Source organism: Scyliorhinus torazame, chromosome 2 (assembly GCF_047496885.1).
Source record: "Scyliorhinus torazame isolate Kashiwa2021f chromosome 2, sScyTor2.1, whole genome shotgun sequence".
NCBI lineage: Eukaryota > Metazoa > Chordata > Chondrichthyes > Carcharhiniformes > Scyliorhinidae > Scyliorhinus > Scyliorhinus torazame.
This window is the reverse complement of record NC_092708.1, coordinates 14,073,660-14,095,582: the sequence shown is the minus strand read 5'-3', so window position 1 is coordinate 14,095,582 and position 21,923 is coordinate 14,073,660. Positions and strand designations below refer to the sequence as shown.

The window sequence follows — 21,923 nt, the reverse complement described above, 5'->3', positions numbered from 1 at the left end:
AGCACTGAAGTGCTCGGTTTCCTTTGAGAGTGTGGTGATATTTGTGTGTCATCTGACATTGTGATTTAAAGATCGTAGTTTGAGTGTAATTAACAAATTTTTCTTGATACACGAGGAATTTTAATCAAGGTACAAAACCACGTATGTAAGAATAAGAAAATATTAGTTTTATGGTGTTCGTTGGAAGTTAGGATAGTTGAAATACATATGACATATGACCTGTCCGGTGTTTCATTAGTTCAGGGTTAAAGCTTCCCTGATACAACGCTGATGGATTCATTTTAAGTGTAAAGGACAGATGGGTAAATAAAATATGTCCATGATCATGTTTCTTGTTTAAACACAAAAAGGGTGGTGACAAAATGACGTCTGGTAGAGAACTCTGGTAGGGAACCAAGATACAGCGCAAAATTGGTTCAGTCATATATTCAGTAAGTTATTGTGTTTGATATTTTAAAATAAATGTTCAAAATTAGCTTGGAAATTAAAACTTCAGACAATGTGGAAGCTATTTTTTTTTTTTAAACACACAACTCTGATTAAAAGCAGATCTACATCCCAAGAGAACACATCGTTCTAAGACACTTGATAACGGGAACTTGGCAGCAATCCATACTTTTACTCCACCCCCTTTTCAAACCAGCTGAGAATTGACCCGTGCTTGTTAATGCCTGGATTTGGTACGTCTCTCTTGTGGGGACCATGAATTTGGATTCAGTTGAATTGATTTTTGGAGCAGGCGAGGAGCTGGATTAGGGCCGGGATTCTCCGCCCCGACCGGCCGGCGGGGTTCTCTGTTTCGCCAGCCGGTCAATGGGGTTTCCCATTGTGGGGCAGCCCCACGCTGTCGGGAAACCCCCAGGCATAACGGAGAATACCACCGGCGGAGAATCCCGGCCATGGGGTTTGCCCCTTTCCACACTCTGAGCTCAGGCTTTGTAATTCTGGCAAAGTAATAAAAAAAACAGCTGAAGATGTATTTTTAATTGGAGCTTACAAATCTTAAGTTTTGAATTGTCAGATATATTCAGATTAGTTAACCCACTCTGCCCCATGCAGAATGGATCTTTTGTGTTTTACTTTACAAGTAACTACAAGTGGCACAATATTTGCAGTAGCTTCAGGAATTTGAGATAGTTGAGTTATTGTAAACTGGCTAATTAACCAGGCAAAAGCACGTCAAGGTCGGGTTCAAGCGCAACAGAATTAGGCGCGTAACCACGAGGAAAATAGATATGAGAAGTTTGCAAAATATGAGAACTACTAACTCCTGAATAACAGACGTGTTCAGCCCATACAGGAAAAGCTTCATACGGACAACATCTAACACCTGGTGATGACCAGGACACTTTTCCACTTTTCCTTTAAATTTTTAGGTTAAACATTCAAGAAAGGCAGCAGCTGTGGGGACTCGTGATGGCTCTTGAGATCTCAGAACAACTACCAGCACACAAGAGCGCAGGAACATCACGGATTTCACAACGGACACAGGATGAACGCAGCTATATGAACTATGGTGCTTTATATAATTTTATTGACGGGATGTGCATCTCAGCAGCCAGAGACTGGAACAATGATATAACTTATTTTAATGCGTGGCTGCAGGTACATTCGAGGAAAGACAGCAGATGCGTACACATATTGTGTCTGTACTTCTCGCGCATTCTGGTATTGTTTATAATATGAAATAAATATGTATAGTGTTTTAAGTAAGGTTGTTATGAAGCAGGCTGCCAATGACACGGGTGCCACTAGATTTTGAGGGCATGACAACCTACACAGGGTTAGAAGAGGCATAATCAATGACGCAGTGACATGACTTAACACAGAAAATTCTATGGTAAAGTCACTAGACATACGAAGGTTAAATGCGAAGGTGGAACAACTTACAGGAATAAGGAAGAGAATATTAGGGAAAGCAGAGAAAGGTCTAGCCAGCTTGGAGAAGAGGGCCTGGATATACAATTGAATAGGACAACAGTGTTAGGAACACACACTAAGACACTCAACAATAATTAACAAACTCATCGACCAAGAAACGGAGACAGCCGGAAGGCTCTGACAGGGGCAGCTAAGCCACATCTGATCTAAAGGGGGGAGGTGCCTGATTGAATAGACAGCCTGCAACTGGCTAAGCTAGCCAAATGACAAGGGACGCTGGACAACCGTACTCTGAAGGGAGTAACCAGAGTATACTCCGTGATTCCCAACTGCAAAATGGGTGAGATAACAGGGGTACAGATGGTCCTGATGATTCCTATCATCACACCGGACTCAGGGCCATACCCTCACAACCAACTGGAGGACATTGGAATCGTACAGGCTAACACCTCATCGTGACCTCTGCTATACGCAGGGGTAATATATGGGATCTCCTTCACGTTGCCCCCACCCGGCGGGACAGGGAGAGTTGGACGAATGTGGGTTAATCAGAACTCAAGGTTGTGTCTTCGAGATTACACCTGCCCTCGTGCATTTTAAGTTTACGGAGGAAAGGAAAATATTGCATCTCCTATCGCTATAACTTTTGTACCCCTTAGGCCCACCACTATAGGCCTAGCAAGGATCATTGGAATTGGGATTATAAAGAGCCAGAGATGGTCCGACATCTTGCAGAAACTCTGAGGGAACGAAGACCCAAGATCGGTCAATCAGTTATGCTTTACCACCAGTTAACGAAAAATCCATGCTTGACGAAAACGCACACAGACACACACAGAGGAACTACTTCAGAGTGAAAGTTAGTGGCAGAGAGTGTGGGACTGTTAGATGAGCTTACCTGAAAACTGCTATGAATAACATCATTTAATGACAGACAGCAGAGGTAGTCAGGGAGGCAGGAATGATTGATATCAAGACATTAAATGTGACATACATGGGTTCGTTTGAGGGGCGATCTTTGAATCACATGCACGGTGTACATACGGAACATCTGGGAGGTTACATACCCCAAAGGCCGTATATCTTTTCTACACACCCTGCAGCCCTCATATCATTTCATTGTGGTCAGTTGGAGTTCTGTCAACACCTTCCATGACCAGAAGGAGGGCATTTTCTGATACTGGACTATGATATAAATTATAGGTGGCCCTGTAACTACATTTGTGCTCCTATATTACTTTTGAATAGTTCTGATGCGACAAAAGGTACTCATTGGCTTAGATGCCGGTTTAGAAGAGGCAATTTGTAGAAATAGATAGTGTGTACACAATGCATGTTAATATCAGAAAGGACACAAAATGGTTGTTAACTATTTTGGCAATACTAAAGACACGAAATGGCTGAACTAGCCACCTTCCTTTAAAAATAAGTTACAAACTGTGTAAACTACTTCATGAGAACCAGGCGTGGGTATGTAGAGGGAGTATTTCAACAGCCGCTGATAACAGCTTCACAGAACAAGAAATGCTATGTGTCCTTGATAAAATCAAGGACCCCAATTGCAGACAGGACATCATTATGTTAGTTTTGAATGACTGCTGTATGAAGTTAGGGGCGAATAAGACAACACCCACTTTAACCATATATGTGATAACTGGGATGCTAGGAAAATTGATTGACTGCATGTAATGAAGTGTGACGCGAATATAGTTGATTGTATGTAAGTGAGAATACAACTAATTCCGCCCCTTGAATCTGTATATTAACCCGTGTGAGCCTTGGCTCAAGTGAGAAAAGGTGCTGTCAAAGGCTGTGGAGCCTCAGGCCTTTCCTCCCAGAATTCTGATATAATAAACTGCTTTTTTACTTATACTCAAGCCTTCCTGTGAATATTTTCACCTCTAACAGTGACATAATTTTCGAGCTTTTATACTCAATACTCCATCCTATGAAGGCAAGCATGCCATATGCTTTCTTGACCACCATTTCCACCTATGCTGCCACTTTTAAGGATCTGTGGACCTGCACGCCCAGATCTCTCTGTGTCTCTATGCTCCTGATGGTTCTGCCATTTATTTCATAGCTCCCACCTGAATTGGATCTCCCAAAATGCATTACCTCGCATTTGTCCGGGTTAAATTCCACCTGCCATTTCTCTACCCAATTTTGCAGCCTATCTATATCCTGTTGTATTCTTTGACAATCTTCATCACTATCTGCAAACTTGCTACTCAGACCCGCTATGTTTTCTTCCAAGTCATTTAGATATATTACCAAGAGCAGAGGTCCCAGAACTGATCCCTGCGGAACACCACTAGTTACAGACCTCCATTCGGAAAAACACCCTTCCACTGCTACCCTCTTTCTTCTATGGCCAAGCCAGTTCTGAATCCATCCAGCTAGTTCACCCCTGACCCCATGTGATCTAATCATTTGCACCAGCCTGCCATGAGTGACCTTATAAAAATGAAATGAAATGAAAATCGCTTGTCACAAGTAGGCTTCAAATGAAGTTACTGTGAAAAGCCCCTAGTCGCCACATTCCGCGCCTGTTCGGGGAGGCTGTTACGGGAATTGAACCGTGCTGCTGGCCTGCCTTGGTCTGCTTTCAAAGCCAGCGATTTAGCCCAGTGCGAAACAGTACTTTATCAAATGCTTTACTAAAGTGCATGTAGACAACATCCATAGCCCTTCCCCTCATCAATCATTCTTGTGACCTCTTCAAAAAATTCAATCAAATTAGTGAGACATGACCTCCCTCGTACAAAACCATGCTGTCTGTCACTAATAAGACCATTCACTTCCAAATGTGCATAGATCTTATCTCTGAGAATCTTTTTCAGCAATTTCACTATCACTGATGTCAAGCTCACTGGCCTATAATTACTGGGATTATCCTTGCAACCCTTCTTAAATACCGGTACAACATTGGCTATCCTCCAATTCTCTGGGATCTCACCTGTGGCCAACAAGGACACAAAGATTTCTGTCAGAGGCCCAGCGATTTCATCTCTTGGAATAAATGCCATCTGGCCCTGGAAATTTGTCTACCTTAAAATGGTTTTTAACGCACCTAACACTTCCTACTTTATAATAACGACCTGTTCTAAAGTGTTTACACATCCCTCTGGGACACCGCCAATCAACATGTCCCTCTCTTTTGTGAATACCAATGCAATACTCATTACGGATCTCACCTGCTTCCTCTGGTTCAGTACATAATTTCCCTCCTTTGTTCTTGAGTGGGCCAACTCTTTCTCTAGCTACCGTCTTGTTCCTCATCTACGTATAAAATGCCTTGGGATTCTCCTTAATCCTGACCCATTTTTGCCCTACTTGAGCTCCTTTCTACTTTCCTTGTATTCCTCAGGTGCTTTTTCTGTTTTTAGTTGCCTGTACCTCACATATGCGTCTTTTTTCTTTTTGACAATATTCTTAATTTCCCTGGTCATCCATGGTTCCCGAATCCTGCCTTTGCTCTCCTTCCTTTTTACCGGCACATGCCTGCCCTGCACTCCCATAAACTGCTCCTTAAAAGACTCCCACATGCCAAATGTGGATTTACCCTCAAACAGTCTCTCCCAAACACCAGCCTCCAAATCCTGCCTAATCTGGTTGTAGTTAGCCTTCCCCCAATTTAGCACCTTAACCCGAGGGCAACACTCGTCCTTTTCCATGAGTATCCGAAAGCTTAAGGAATTGTGGTCACTGTTCGCCACATGTTCTCCCACTACAACGTTGATGACCTGGCCGGGCACATTCCCTAGGACTAGGTCCAATATAATAATAATAATAATAATAATAATAATAATAATAGCTTATTGTCACAAGTAGGCTTCAATGAAGTTACTGTGAAAAGCCCCTAGTCGCCACATTCCGGCGCCTGTTCGGGGAGGCCGGTACGGGAATTGAACCCGCGCTGCTGGCATTGTTCTGCATTACAAGCCAGCTGTTCAGGCCACTGTGCTAAACCAGCCCCATCTACAAGATGCACTGCAGGAACTCACCACAACCTCTACCATCTAGAAGGACAAGAGCAGCAGATACCTGGGAACCCCACCACCTGGAGTTCCCCCTCCAAGTCACTCACCATCCTGACTTGGAAATATATCGGCCATTCCTTCACTGTCGCTGGGGCAAAATCCTGGAACTCCCTCCCTAACAGCACAATGGGTGTACATACACCTCAAGGACTGCAGCAGTTCAGGAAGGCAGCTCACCACCACGTTCAAGACCCGGGTTCGATGCCAGCCCCGGATCACTGTCTATGTGGACTTTGCACATTCTCCCCATGTCTACGAGGGTCTCACCCCCACAACCCAAAAAGATGTGCATGGTCGGTTAATTGGGTACACTAAATTGTCCCTTAATTGGAAAAAAAAAAGAATTGGGTACTCCAAATTTATTAAATAAAACTCACCACCACCTTCTGAAGGGCAACTAGGGATGGGCAATAAATCCTGGCCTAACCAGCGACAGCCACATCCCCTAAATTAATTTTTTTTAAAGCTGTCCAGCAAGAAATGGATGTTTTGCAGTCACAGATTATACGAACAGTAATTTTCCACACAGCAGCATCTCACAAATTGCAAAGCGATGCTTTATTTCTTTACACTACTTTACGAGGTTTGGGGGGGGGTTATTGATCGAATTCCCGGATCTTCTGCCGTGGGAACCAGTGAAACAGGAAAATTCAATGCCTTCTGAAGGACAGCGCCCACAATATATTAAAGTCTCCCTCAATACTACAAAACAATCAACTCCGATGAGAGATATTGTCAACAGAACTGTAAGGAAGGGGCAGCACGGTGGCGCAGTGGTTAGCACTGGGACCACGGCGCTGAGGACCCGGGTTCGAATCTGGCCCTGGGTCACTGTCCATGTGGAGTTTTCAGATTCTCCCCGTGTCTGCGTGGGTTTCACCCCCACAACCCAAAAGATATGCTGGCTAGGTGGCTTGGCCACGCTAAATTGCCCCTTCATTGGAAATAAAATAATTGGGTACTCTAAATTTATTTTAAAAAAAGAACTGAATTGACTATTTTTCAAGAAATATCACAAGACAAAATAATCACACATAGTTATGAAGTAATTGCACCTAATCCAAATATTTTGAGTTTTGGTTCAGTGGTTGTACTCTGGCCCGAGAGTTGGACGTTGTGTGTTTGTCCCACTCTTGAGATCAGAGCCCCAAATCCACCTGACTCTCCAGTGCAGCGCTGAAGTGGACAGGCGAGATCCCATGGCACTATTCAAAGATGAGCGGGGGAGCTTTTTCCTCGATGACCCGGCCTATGTCCACTCCTAACCAACAGCTAAAAGAAAGATTATTTGAAAATGACCTCAATATGGTTTGTGGAGACTTGCTTCATCCAAACTGGCTGCTGCGTGCTGAAGTTTCAAAAGATGCAATACAAATCCAAGTTTTCTTTTGGTACAGTTACACATACCTGGCTGTATTCAACATCCCGCTCATCCTCATTAATCATGATCATATAAGGTCTTCGAGGCAAACCCGGTGCCTTCAGTCCAAGGACGAAGAGCAGCAATGTACAGGTGTATCGCACTATCCATAGTCCAAAGTGCACCTGATAAATAAATGTCAGCCATTAGTCAAGGTGGAGTACGAAATTACAATGCTGGAGACAGACAACAGGATCAGCAGCAACTACAAAGGCACAGATTAATAAAGCAGCTAATGAAGGATGTGAAATCCTGGGCTTTAGAAACTGAGGCATCAAAGTAAGAAAGTCTTGAAGTTATATTAAACCGATAGAAAACACTGGTGCAAGCCCAGCTGGAGCAGTGTGTTCAGTGCTGGCACCAGGCTTTAGGAGAGCTGCAGACTCTGGACAGGGCAGCAGTGGAGATTTACAAGAACGGTTCCAGGGATGAAGAGGTACAGTAGTGTGGAGAGACTGAGGCTATTCTCCTTGGAGGGAAGAAGTCTAAAAGGAGATTGGGCAGAGAAGTTTAAAATCGTTAAGTGGTCAGGGAGGGTAAATGAGGAGAAATGGTTTCCAACAGCTGAAGAGCGGATATTACCAGACAGCAAAAATTAAAAACAAACGAACCCGGAAATCAGTTGTTAGGAATTGGTGAAACAGATTGAACGGTAGCTTTCAAAATAGAATGGGAAAGAGCAGGGAATTGGGACTAATTGGACTGGCCGTCAATCAAAAAAACAGCACATTCAATGGGCCGAATGGCCTCCTGCTCTGTACTATTTTAGTGGCGCTGGTAAGCGTATATGGTCTCAATTGGGACGATGTGGGATTCTCAAAGAAGGTGTGTGGGGCCACCCCCGACTTGGAAACACACAAACTGATAGTGGGGGGGGGGACTGGAACTTGGGTGCAGGAGCCAAAATTGGACAGGTCACTGCCGCGTTCGCTGATCCCGTCATGGGGGGTGGGGGGCGCGAAGGCGCTGGCTAGGCTAATGGTGGAAATGGGAGGGGTGGACCCTTGGAGGTTTCTGCACCCGAGGGAGCGGGAGTACTCGCTTTCTCAGCAGTAACATCAGAGGGTAACAGATGAGATGCTGGAGGTAGACAGGAGGTATGCAAAAGATAGGGACCCAGTGCATTTGGAAAAGAGGAAGGAACTCCAGGTGAGCTTTGACCGACTATCTACCAGGAAGGTGGCACGCCAATTGAAGCGAGCAAGGGGTGCAGTTGACAAGCATGGACAGAAGGCAGGGCCGTATGTTGGCTGGCCAGCTCCGTAGGGAGGCTGCGGCAAGGGAAATTGTCTAGGTGCGGGACAGGGCAGGGAAGTTGGTGGTAGCTCCAGATCAGATTAAAAATGTCTTTAAGAAATTCTATGAGAGATTGTACAGGTCGCTCTGACCTGTACAATCTCTCATAGAATTTCTTAAAGACCTTTTTAATCTGATCTGGAGCTACCACAAACTTCCCTGCCCTGTCCCGCACCTAGACAATTTCCCTTGCCCCACCTGGGGGAGGCCGGGGGATGCAGGAATTTCTAGATGGACTGGAGTACCCGAGGTTAGGGGAGGGGGACAGGGCTACATTAGAGGGGGCGATAATGGAGCAGGAGATAAAAAATGCGATTGGGAGGATGCAGTCGGGGACGGTTGCAGTGCCGGATGGTTTTCCGGTGGAATATTATGAAAAATTCAAAAATAAGCTAGTACTGCTGATGGTGGGGATGTTTGAGGAGGCGATAGGGAAGGGGGTGTTACCACAAACTTTGGGGCAGGCATCGATTTCCCTGTTACTTAAAAAAGATAAGGATCTGACGGAGTGTGGGTCGTATAGGCCCATATCACTTTTAAACGTGGATGCAAAGATATTGGCGAAGGTACTGGCAGGTAGGCTAGAGGAGTGCCTCCCGAAGGTGATAGGTGAAGGGTTTGTGAGAGGGAGGCAGCTCTTTTCGAACATTAGGAAGGTATTGAACGTCGTTAGGGGATCCAGCTCAGAGTCCAGAGTCCGCAGAGTACAGCTCAGAATACATTCCTCTCCATCGTGGGACTAGGCAGGGATGTCCTATGTCCCGCCTGCTGTTTGCACTCGCGATTGAGCCATTGAACCAGGGGCTGTTTAGCACAGGGCTAAATCGCTGGCTTTGAAAGCAGACCAAGGCAGACCAGCAGCACGGTTCAATTCCCATACCAGCCTCCCCGAACAGGCGCCGGAATGTGGCGACTAGGGGCTTTTCACAGTAACTTCACTGAAGCCTACTCGTGACAATAAGCGATTTTCATTTTTCATTTCGTTATGGTACCAGCAGAGGGGAAGGAACCAGAGGTGGTTGTGGCATTGGACGCCGAGAATGACCGGGTAGAATGGGGGTACTTGATGGCAATTCTAGAGCGGTTTGGAATTGGACCCAGATTTGTGGACTGGGTAAAGCTATTATATAAGGAGCCGAGGGCCAGTGTCCACACAAACTACATCAGCTCAGAATACATTCCTCTCCACCGTGGGACTAGGCAGGGATGGCCTATGCCCCGCCTGCTGTTTGCACTCGCGATTAAGCCATTGGCCATCGCATTAAGAAGTTTCGGTGTATGGAATGGGATGGTGCGGGGGGCAATAGAGCATAGGGTGTCCTTATATGCCAATGACTTGTTATTATACGTGTCGGAACCAAGTATGTCAATAGGGAGAATACTGGAGCTGCTTCGGGTGTTTGGGTCTTTCTCGGGGTACAAATTTAATCCAGACAAGAGTGAATATTTTGTGGTGTCTCGGCCAGGGGGGCTGCCATTCTGTAAGGCAGGGACTCACTTTAGATACCTGGGGGTGCAGGTTTCCTGAGATTGGGGCGGTGGGGGGGGGGCTCTGTAGGTACAACATTTCTAGTTTGGTGGGGAGGGTGAAAGCTGATCTGGCAAGGTGGGATGGTCTCCCTCTGTCATTGGCGGGTCGGGTACAGGCTGTTAAAATGAATGTGCTGCTGCGATTCCTGGTTATTTATCAATGCATGCCGATTTTCCTGCCAAGACATTTTGTTTTAGAGAGATTGATGGGATGATTACCTCGTTCATACGGGGAGGGAAGGTGGCCAGAATGAAAAAGGTGCTACTACAGAGAGGAAGGCAGGCAGGGGGTTTGGGTCTTCCGAACCGGATGTATTATTACTGGGTGGCGAATGTGGAGAAGGTACGGAGCTGGGTCAGAGGGGTTGACTCCCAATGGGTCAGAATGGAGGAGAGCTTGTGTAGGGGGTCGGGATTGAAGGCGCTAGCAACAGTGCCGCTCCTGACGGCTCCGGGGAGATACTCAGGGAGTCCGGTAGTAATAGCTTCGTTGAGAATTTGGAGGCAGTTTCGACAACACTTCGGGATGGGGGCAGGGTCAAGGGAAATGCTGATTCGGGGGAACCATAGATTTGAGCCAGGGAAGTGAGATGGAAATTTTTAGAGATGGGAGGAGAAAGGAATTAGGACACTGAAAGATTTATTTCTTGGCGGTCGTTTTTGCGGGATTGAAGGAGATGGGAACGAAGTTTGGGCTGGAGCAGGGGGGAAATATTTAGATACGTGCAGGTTCGAGACTTTGCCAGAAAGGAGATACAGAGCTTCCCAGTAGAGCCGGCTTCCACATTGCTGGAGGAGGTGCTGATGACAGGGGGACTGGAGAAGGGGGTAGTATCAGTTTATGGGGCTATTTTGGAGGAGGAGAATGCGCCACTAGAAGGGATCAAGGCAAAGTGGGAGGAAGAGTTGGGAGAGGGTATGGAGGAGGGGGTCTGGTGTGAGGTGCTCCGGAGGGTGAACGCCCACACCTTGTGTGCAAGGTTGGGGCTGATACAGCTCAAGGTGGTGTCCAGAGCGCACCTCACAAGGGCAAGGATGAGCCGGCTCTTTGAAGGGGTAGAAGATGTGTGTGAACGTTGCGGGGGAGGCCCCGCAAACCACGTTCATATGTTTTGGTCCTGTCCAAAGCTGGAGGATTACTGGAAGGAGGTGTTTAGTGTAAACTCTAAAGTGGTGCACGTGAAACTGGGCCCGTGCCCTCGGGAGGCCATATTCAGGGTGTCGGACCAGCCGTGGTTGGAAACGGGTGCGGAGGCAGATGTTGTAGTCTTGATTGCCCGAAGGCGAATCCTGTTAGGGTAGAGGTCAACCTCTCCACCCCGTGCCCTGGCGTGGCGAGGAGACTTGCTGGAATTCTTAACGTTGAAAAGGTCAAATTTAAACTGAGGGGAAGGATGGAGGGGTGCTACAATTCATGGGCATTATTCATTATGCACTTTTGAGAATTGGATCACATCGAACATTAGGGGGGTTGGGGGACTGTGTGTGTTAATGGTGACTGTGGGTGATTCCTGATTCCGCTTTGTCATTTGCTTATGTTAACATGCGGGCCAATGTCTGGGGTTTGGTGGGAGGATGAGATCGTTGTTATTGATATGGGGATTGGCATTACATTCGTTACTGATTATTGTTTATTGCTGGGTGTAAATTTGGGAGAAAATATAAAATAGGAGAATAAAAACATTTTTTAAAAAAGTTATTATTTCGAGAACATGAGAAGAAAGGAGTGCAGGAGCCGCAGGAATCCATGGACAATGGCGTCCATAGTTTGACCCACCCTTCTTTTCAAACTCCTGCATCACAGGAGTGTGCTGATCAGGCAATCATTCCTCCATAAGGGGCAGCCTCAGAGGCCATTCTGCAGCAGGGTTCGAATCTCGGACGCTACCGCTGACCGGTGGGATACCTCCCCAGAGGATGAAGGGAGAGCCGGCCGCATTGACAACTGGGCGGGCGAGAACTCAACAGTCAGAGCCACCAGATTTCAACACAGTGAACGCCGTCCACGACAACTGCCCAGATCGCCACACTGGCATTGCTTGATGCAATTGAATCGAACTGGGCAGCACTGTTGCTTCACAGCACTAGGGACCTGGATTAGATTCCCGGCTTGGGTCACTGTCTGTGCGGAGTCTGCACGTTCTCCCCGTGACTGCGTGGGTTTCCTCCGGGTGCTCCGGTTTCCTCCCACAAGTCCCGAAAGGCATGTTGTTGGGTAATTTGGACATTCTGAATTCTCCCTCAGTGTACCCGAACAGGCGCCGGAATGTGGCGACTAGGGGATTTTCACAGTAACTTCATTGCTGTGTTAATGTAAGTCTACTTGTGACACTAATATTATTACAATAAAGATTATTAACTGTGTCACGGCTCCAATTGTGGCACCGATCCGGGTCATGCTACAGGCATCCTGGGATGATGGAAATGGACACTGGTGAAGCCGTCTTGTGCATTTCGGCAGCTTCATACAGGGATCACATCACTGACGCTTCACGATACCAAGGCAAGGTTGCCAACCTACACTGGCGAGCCTTTACAAATCACGGGGACCACCGTGACTCCGGTAACGAATGGGCTGCAGTCGGTTCGACTTCCGTTGGTTGTGGTGCCGGACCGGGACCAAATTTGTTGGGACAAGACTGATTACGAAACCTTCATTTCGACTGGCAACATGTCTTTCAGATGGGCACCGGAAGCCTATATGACGTGCTGGGTAAGTACCCACAAGTGTTCCAGAGGAGCTGGGTGGAATAAAGGGAGCCAAAGCCCATATCTTGGGTCTCAGCCCGATTTTTCAGGGCGACGCCTGTACCTTATGCTTTGCTGATGAAAGGCGATACAGAACATCGGCGACTTCAACATCTGGGGGTCATGCGCCTGGTGCAGTTTGCGGAGTGGGTCGTGTCTGTGGCGCTGGTAATGCAGCCCACCAAGACTGCCCGCCTTTGCCGGAGCTCAGCTGAAGAGGAGTAAGTGTGTGCATCGCACAAAAGCAGTGATCTATCTCGGTTACAGGGTGGACACGGCTGGTCTACACCCAATGGAGGATAAGGTTCGCACAATAAAAGGGGCCCAACACTGAAGAAATCCACTGAGCTCTAGTCATTTTTGGGCCTGGTCAACTACTACGGGAAGTTAATTTCCAATTTGGCCACTCTGTTGGCTCCGCTCCATGTGCTATTGCGGAAGGACCAGGTGCTGGGGCACTTCACAGGACAAAGTGTTTGATGCTGTTAAGAATGTTTATCTTCCAGACAGCTTTTTTACACATTATGATCCGGTTAGGCCTCTAAAATTGACTTGCGATGCTACAGTGTCGGGGCGGTGCTGGTCTATATGTGGGACGAGGACATGGAACGATCCATTGCGTTCGCTTCGAGGACTCTGCTGGGCGCAGAGCGATGTTATGCTCAGATAGAGAAAGAAGGTTTGGCAGTAATTGGGGGAATAAAGAAATTCCATCAGAAGGTTTACGGGCAACATTTGTCATCATCACTCGCCATAAGCCGCTGCTCAGCCTTTGCAGGGAGGATAAGTGGATCCCACCGAGCGCATCGGCTCGGATCCAGCATTGGGCGCTCCTTCCCCACCAGTGGCGAAAGACGTGATTGCCACCCCCAATGTCATGGATACCTTGCTGGTGACAGCTGCTCAGGCACGTGCGTGGATATGGCGCGACCCAGCATTGGTCAAGCTTCGACTCACCCTGTTGAGTGGCGGGAAGAAGGAAGCCCTTCCGATAACCCTCCCTCCCGCCTTCACACAGAAATTTGCCGAACTCAGTATAGACGATGGCGTCATATTGTGGGGAGCTCAGGTGGTAATCCCCCCGTAGGTTGGGAAGCCCAGCTACAGGACCGTCTCAGTGGCCACCGGGGTGCACCTAAAATGAAAATGTTGGCCGCAGTTATGTCTGGTGGCCCAGCATCGATGGCTACATGAAGAGGGTCGTGCGCAACTGCCTGGCATGCCAGCAACAGAAACTCTCGCGACACCTTCACTACATCCATGGGAATGGCCGGGACGTCCAAGGGTGTGCCTCCATGCAGATTTGTGGGAATTTCCTGCGTTCCATGTTCCTTGATGTCGTGGATGCCCACTCAAAGTGGCTGGAGGTGTGCAAGATGGCCTCCACAACATCCAGGGCCACAATAGAGAAGCTCCGGGAATTTCTAGCACCCATGGGATCCCTGAGGTGTTGGTGACGCATAATGGGACACCATTCACCAGTGAGGAACTCGCCCGTTTTGTGAAGAGGAATGGTATTCGGCATTTTTGGATCGCTCCATACCATCCCTCCTCCAATGGTTTAGTGGAACAGGCGGCTCAAACCTTCAAAAGGGGCTTGAAGAAGCAATCCGCGGGGTCTATGGACGCGCGGTTGGCGCTGTTCCTTTTTAATTATCACACGATGCCCCTTGTCACATTGGGAATCGCCCCTGCAGAACGGAGACTCAGAACCCGGCTAAGTCTCACGTTTCCGAGTCTTGGTGGCAAAGTAGAGGCACAACAGGAAACTCAGAAATGACACCTTGATTGGAGGGCAGCAGGGCGACCATTTTACTCGGGGGATGTTGTCTATGCTGCAATTTTGGGGATGGAGCATTGTGGTTCCCAGTTGTTGCACTAGAATTAACGGGTCCAGTGTCAAGGTCTACTTGGACCTTTTCCTGGGCAGGTGTAACCTGTACAAAAAGGACGGGTTACATCTAAAGTGGAGCGGCACCAATATCTTGCTGGGAGGTTTGCTAGAGTCATTTAGGATTCAGGAAAGTCACGTTCTTGAGAGATGGCATGTTGAAGCAACAGCACTAAGAATGTTTCCATGCTGTAAACTTCTTTGATTCTATAGAGGGTTATGGGCCAAGTGCGGGCAACTGGGACTAGCTTAATGGTAAAAACTGGGCGGCATGGACTGGTTGGGCCGAAGGGCCTGTTTCCATGCTGTAAACTTCTATGATTCTATGATTCTAACAAAGGATAAGTATGGGCAGTTTAGGGAGCCTTGGATAACGAGGAATATTGTGAACCTCGTCAAAAAGAGGAGACTTTTGTACGGTCTAGAACATACAGTGCAGAGGGTGGAGACAGTCGAAAACCTTGAGGAGTTTAAAGAAAGTAGGAAGGTACTTAAGCGGGAAATTAGGAGGGCTAGGAGTCATGAAAAGCACTTGGCAAGTAGGATTAAGGTGAATCCCAAAGCTTTTTATTCATATGAAAAAAGCAAGAGGGTGGCCAGCGAAAGGATTGGACCACTTAAGGACAGTGGGGGGAATCTGTGTGTTGAGCCAGAGGAAATGGGCGAGGTACTAAATAAGTACTTTGCATCAGTGTTCACGAAATAAAGGGACTTTGTGGAAGATGATTCTTGGGTAGGGTGTGTAGACAGTCTGGATCATGTTGACATTGAAAAGGAGGTGGTATTGGGTCGTTTAAAAGATATTACAGTAGATACATCTCCTGGGCCAGATAGGATTTATCCCAGAATACGGAGAGAAGCAAGGGAGGACAATGTTGATACCTTGACTAACATCTTTGTATCCTCATTAGCTACAGGTCAGATCCCAGAGGACTGGAGAATAGCTAATGTGGTACCGCTGTTTAAGAATGGAGCAGGGATAATCCTGGAAACTATTGGCCGGTAGTAGGTAAATTATTGGAGAGAATTCTTAGGACAGGATTTATACCCATTTGGAAACAAATGGACTCATTAGCGATAGACAGTGTGGTTTTGTGAAGGGGAGGTCATGCCTCACTAACTTGATCGAGTTTTTTGAGGTGGTGACAAGATGATTGATATGGGGAGGGCGGTGGATGTTGTTTACATGGACTTCAGTAAAGCCTTTGACAAGGTGCCTCATGGCAGACTGGTACAAAAGGTGAAGTCACACAGGATCAAAGGTGAGGTGGTAAGATGGATACAGAACTGGCTCAGTCACAGAAGGTAGCAGAAGAAGAGTGTTTTTCTGAATGGAAGGCTGTGACTAGGGGTGTTCCACAGGGATCTGTGCTGGGGCCTCTGTTGTTTGTAGTATACATAAACGATTTGGAAGAAAATGTAGCTGGTCTGATTATCAAGTTCGCGGATGACACCAAGGTTGGTGGAGTGGCAGATAGTGTTGAGGATTGTCAGAGGATACAGCAGGACATAGATAGGTTGGAGACTTGGGCAGAGAAATGGCAAATGGAGTTTAATCCGGACAAATGTGAGGTAATGCATTTTGGTAGGTCTAACAGAGGGGAAATATGGCAAAACTCTTAGGAATATAGAAAGTCAGACAGACCTGGGCATGCACATCCACAGATCTTTGAAGGTGGCAACACAAGTGGACAAGGTCGTCAAGAAAGCATACGGAATGCTTGCCTTCATTGGACGGGCACAGAGTATAAAAATTGGCAAGACATGCCAAGACATGCAAGGTTGCATAGAACCTTGGTAAGGCCGCACTTGGAATATTGCACACAATTCTGGTCGCCACGCTACCAGAAGGATGTGGAGGCTTTGGAGCGGGTGCAGAGGGGGTTTACCAGGAAGTTGCTTGGTATGGAGGGTGTTAGCTATGCGGAGAGGCTGAATAGACTGGAACTGTTTTCATTAGAAAGACGGAGGTTGAGGGGTGACCTGATAGAGGTCAGCAAGATTATGAGGGGCATGGATAGAGTGCATGGGCAGGCACTATTTCCCAGGGTGGATGGGTCAGTCCCCAGGAGGCATAGGTTTAAGGTCCGTGGGGCAAAGTTTAGAGGAGCTGGGCGAGGCAGGTTTTTAACGCAGAGGGTGGCGAGTGCCTAGAACGCGTTTCCAGGGGAGGTTGTGGAGGCAGATACACTAACGGCGTTCAATAGGCATCTCGACAAACACAAGGATAGGATGGGTATAGAGGGATACAGCACAAGGAAGTGCTGAGGGTTTTGGCAAAGGATGGTACCATGACCAGTACAGGCTTAGAGGGCCGAAAGGCTGTTCCTGTGCTGTATCATTCTTTGTCCTTGTCCATGTTCAGAGGAAGGTCCACCACAGGCATTTGGACCACCTGATGAGACAAATCAGGAACCACCCCTCTGCCTGCGGTTCAGCCGTCCGGGTCGGATCGCCCAGCAGGAGGAGGATAACTCGGAATCCGACATGGAGGCGGAGGAATCCATTCCAGCAGACGACGGCTTGTCATGGACCGAACCCCCAACAGTCACTCATCGGCAGTCGACCAGCAAACAGCGATCAGTGGAACGCTACACTCCATCTGACCCAGAGCCGCCTCAGGCAGAATAATAATAATCTTTATTACTGTCACAAGTAGGCTTACATTAACACTGCAATGAAGCTACTGTGAAAATCCCCTAGTCGCCACACTCCAGCGCCTGGTCAGGTACACAGAGGGACAGAGTTCAGAATGTCCAATTCACCTAACAGTACGTCTTTCAGGACTTGTGGCAGGAAACTGGAGCTACCCCTCTGCCTGTGGAGGAAGCCCATGCAGACACGGGGAAAACGTGCAGACTCCGTACAGATAGTGCCCCAAGCCGGGAATCGAGCTCGGGTCCCTGGAGCTGTGAAGCAACAGTGCTAACCATTGTGCTGCCGTGCCCCCCAGAAGCGCAGCCGAAGGCAAAGCGGTGCAGAAGGCCTCCACTACTGGCGGCTGTAGGAGGACTTTTGGACTTGGAGAGGGGTGGGAGGGAGGTGTCATAACCCCCAGGAAGATCACTGGGAAACCATCATTGATCTTGAAAAAAAAAATGATCTTCCTGTGTGACCATGAGGTTCTCAGAGAGGGGGAGGATAGCAGAGCCTAGACACACTAGTCCTCCCAGCAAGGATTGTACTGGGAGTGAGATGCTGCTTTACTCAGAACTTTGTATATAGTTAAGATAAATTAATGTTCAATTTTTTGCCTGCTCCCTCAAGTTACTAAAATGCCCCTGCCTTCAAACTAACCTTGGGAGTCACTTCCGATTGCGGCTATGCGGAGCTAAGCCGCACATTCAGCGGCTCCCGCTAAAACGGACTTTTGGGCTCTCCAGAGGAGCCCCAACGGCAATTGTTTCGACGACTCCCAGTGTGGGAAGGTGAGCAAGGTCCTCCCTCCATAGTATATGGATTGGACCAGGAGTGGAGCGGTCAAAAAAGCGTTTTTGGAGCAGAGAAAAGTGCGAGGGAGAAAACGCAAGATGGCGGCGGGCGGAGATCAAGCGACATGGGTGCAGGAGCAGCAGGAGTTTCTCAGGCGCTGCTTTGAGGAGCTGAAGAAAGAGGTGCTGGCGCCAATGCTGACGGCGATCGAGGGGTTAGTGGAGACCCAGAAGGCCCAAGGGGCGGCAATCCAGGAGGTGCGGGAAAAAGCCTCGGAGAACGAGGATGAGATCTTGGGCCTGGCGGTGAAGGCGGAGGCGCACGAGGCGCTGCACAAGAGATGGGCGGAAAGATTAGAGGACCTGGAGAACAGGTCGAGGAGGAAGAATCTTCAGATTCTGGGTCTCCCTGAAGGAGTGGAGGGGGCCGATGCCGGGGCATATGTGAGCACGATGCTCAACTCGCTGATGGGGGCGGGGACCTCTCCGAGTCCCCTGGAGCTTGATGGGGCTCATCGGGTCCTGGCGAGGAGACCCAAGGCCAACGAGCCGCCAAGGGCAGTAGTGGTGAGGTTTCACCGTTTCGTGGATAGAGAGTTTGTCCTGAGATGGGCCAAGAAAGAGCAGAGCAGCAGGTGGGAGAATACGGAGATCCGAATCTATCAGGACTGGAGTGCGGAGGTGGCAAAGAAGAGAGCTGGTTTTAATTGGGCCAAGGCGGTGCTCCATCGGAAGGGGGTGAGGTTCGAAATGCTGCAGCCAGCGCGATTGTGGGTCACATTTCAGGATCGACACCACTACTTCGAAACGCCTGGGAGGAGGCTTGGACCTTTATACAAACTGAAAAGTTGGACTCAAACTGAGGGTTTGTGGTTGTGGGGGGGATGTCGGTTGTATACAGGGTTTTAACTATGCGTAGGGAATGTTCCACGGGTTGGGTGATAGATGGGGATGGGGTAAGAGATCTGATGGGGAGACTGTGCGAGAGTGTGGGCACCGGTGCTGGAGGGAGGGGAGGCCCGGGGATGGGGGAATTGGGATAAGGCCGCAACAGGAGCGGCGCCAGAGGGGGCGGGGCCGGCTCAGGAAAGGGCGGGCTTTTTCCCATGCTAGAGAAGGACCGGGGGGGGGGGGGGGGGGGGGGGGGGAGGATGGAGGAGCGCACACTGATTGCTGGGGCGGAGGGGGAGGGGGGGGATTCCCACACCCGGGGGGGGGAGGGGGGGGTCAATGGGACGGCGGGGGAGGGCGGGGTCAGCAGGAGTCAGCTGACTTACGGGAGTGTTATGGGGGGAGCAAAAGAGCTAGCTACGGATCTAGCGGGAGGAGGGGGGAGGAAATAGGGTTGCTGCTGCATTGGCCGATGGGGAACTGGAAACAGAAGAGGTGGTCAGGACAGGGGTCCCCCGTCTGGCCCCCCAATCCGGCTGATAACTTGGAATGTGAGGGGCCTGAATGGGCCGGTTAAGAGGGCCCGAGTGCTCGCGCACTTAAAGGGACTGAAGGCAGACGTGGTCATGCTTCAGGAGACACATTTGAAGGTGGCAGACCAGGACAGGTTAAGAAAGGGACAGGTATTCCATTTGGGGCTGGATGCAAAGAACAGAGGGGTGGCAATACTGGTGGGGAAGCGGGTGTCGTTTGAGGCAAATAAGATTGTAGTGGACAATGGAGGTCGATACGTGATGGTGAGCGGTAGGTTGCAGGGGGCGTGGGTGGTATTGGTAAATGTATACACCCCGAACTGGGATGATGCTGGATTTATGAAGCGCATGTTGGGGCGGATTCCGGATCTGGAGGCAGGAAGCTTGATAATGGGGGGGGATTTCAACACGGTGTTGGACCCAGCATTAGATTGCTCCAGATCCAAGACGGGGAAGAGGCCGGCTGCGGCCAAGGTGCATAGTGGGTTCATGGACCAGATGGGGGGAGTAGATCCGTGGAGATTTGCTAGGCCCTTGGCCAGGGAATTTTCTTTTTTTTCTCACGTACACAGAGCCTACTCCCGGGTAGATTTTTTTGTTTTGAGTAGGGCGCTGATCCCGAAAGTGGAGGGAACGGAGTACACGGCCATAGCCATCTCAGACCACGATCCGCACTGGGTGGAGCTGGAGTTAGGAGAGGAGAGGGACCAACGCCCGCTGTGGCGTCTGGATGTGGGATTACTGGTGGATGAGGAGGTGTGCGGGAGGGTGCGGGGGTGCATTGAAAGGTATTTGGAGGCCAATGACAACGGGGAGGTGCAGGTGGGGGTATTATGGGAGGCGCTGAAGGTGGTGGTCAGGGGAGAGTTAATCTCCATCAGGGCTCACAGGGAGGAGAGAGGGGGCAGGGAAAGGGAGAGGTTAGTGGGGGAGATCCTAAGGGTGGACAGGAGATATGCAGAGGCCCCCGAGAGGGGACTACTTAGGGAGCGTCGAAGTCTCCAGACGGAATTCGACCTGTTACATAGATTACATAGAACATACAGTGCAGAAGGAGGCCATTCGGCCCATCGAGTCTGCACCGACCCACATTAATCCCTCACTTCCACCTTATCCCCGCAACCCAATAACCCCTCCCAACCCTTATGGACATTACGGGTAATTTAGCATGGCCAATCCACCTAACCTGCACGTCTTTGGACTGTGGGAGGAAACCGGAGCACCCGGAGGAAACCCACGCACACACGGGGAGAACGTGCAAACTCCGCACAGACAGTGACCCAGCGGGGAATCGAACCTGGGACCCTGGCGCTGTGAAGCCACAGTGCTAATCACTTGTGCTACCGTGCTGCCCGTGTTGACCACAGGGAAGGCAGAGGCACAATGGAGGAAAGCACAGGGGGCGACGTACGAGTATGGGGAGAAGGCGAGCCGGATGCTGGCACATCAGCTCCGTAAGAGGATGGCAGAGAGGGAGATAGGTGGAGTCAAGGATAGCAGGGGAACTACGGTGCGGAGTGCGGTGAAAGGAAATGAGGCATTTAAGGACTTTTATGAGGAGCTGTACAGATCTCAGCCCCCAGCGGGGGAAAGAGGGGATGCGAGGATTTCTAGATCAACTGAGGTTCCCGAGGGTGGAGGAGCAGGAGGTGGCTGGTTTGGGGGCGCCAATTGGGTTGGAGGAGCTGGTTAAAGGAGTGGGGAGCATGCAGGCGGGGAAGGCCCCGGGGCCAGATGGGTTCCCGGTTGAGTTTTACAGGAAGTATGCGGACCTGTTAGCCCCGTTGCTAGTGAGGACTTTCAATGAGGCAAGAGAGGGGGGGACCCTGCCCTCGACAATGTCCGGGGCGCTGATTTCTCTGATCCTGAAGCGGGACAAGGACCCGCTGCAATGTGGGTCGTATAGGCCGATTTCGCTCCTCAATGTGGATGCTAAGTGCTGGCTACAAGAATTGAGGATTGTGGCCCGGGGATGATTCACGAGGACCAGACAGGATTTGTAAAGGGCAGGCAGCTAAACACCAATGTGCGGAGGCTCCTAAATGTGATTATGATGCCATCGGTGGAGGGAGAGGCGGAGATAGTGGCAGCTATGGACGCGGAGAAGGCCTTTGACCGGGTGGAGTGGGAGTATCTCTGGGAAGTGTGCGGAGGTTTGGGTTTGGGGAGGGGTTTATCAGTTGGGTTAAGCTCCTTTATAGAGCCCCGGTGGCGAGTGTGGGTACGAATTGGCGGAGGTCGGAGTATTTTCGGCTATAT

The 21,923-nt window shown here is 49.3% G+C and overlaps 1 protein-coding gene across 2 annotated transcripts in view; it reads right to left on the bottom strand.

The window, feature by feature from the left end:
* abcb6a (ATP binding cassette subfamily B member 6 (LAN blood group) a) overlaps window positions 1–21,923 on the bottom strand; it is a 300,475-nt gene that overhangs the window by 244,703 nt on the left and 33,849 nt on the right. For both annotated transcript variants that reach the window (XM_072468683.1, XM_072468682.1), the window contains exon 3: window positions 7,332–7,469. In XM_072468683.1, coding sequence (XP_072324784.1) covers window positions 7,332–7,469 — 138 coding nt within the window. The remainder of the gene's footprint in view (window positions 1–7,331; window positions 7,470–21,923) is intronic.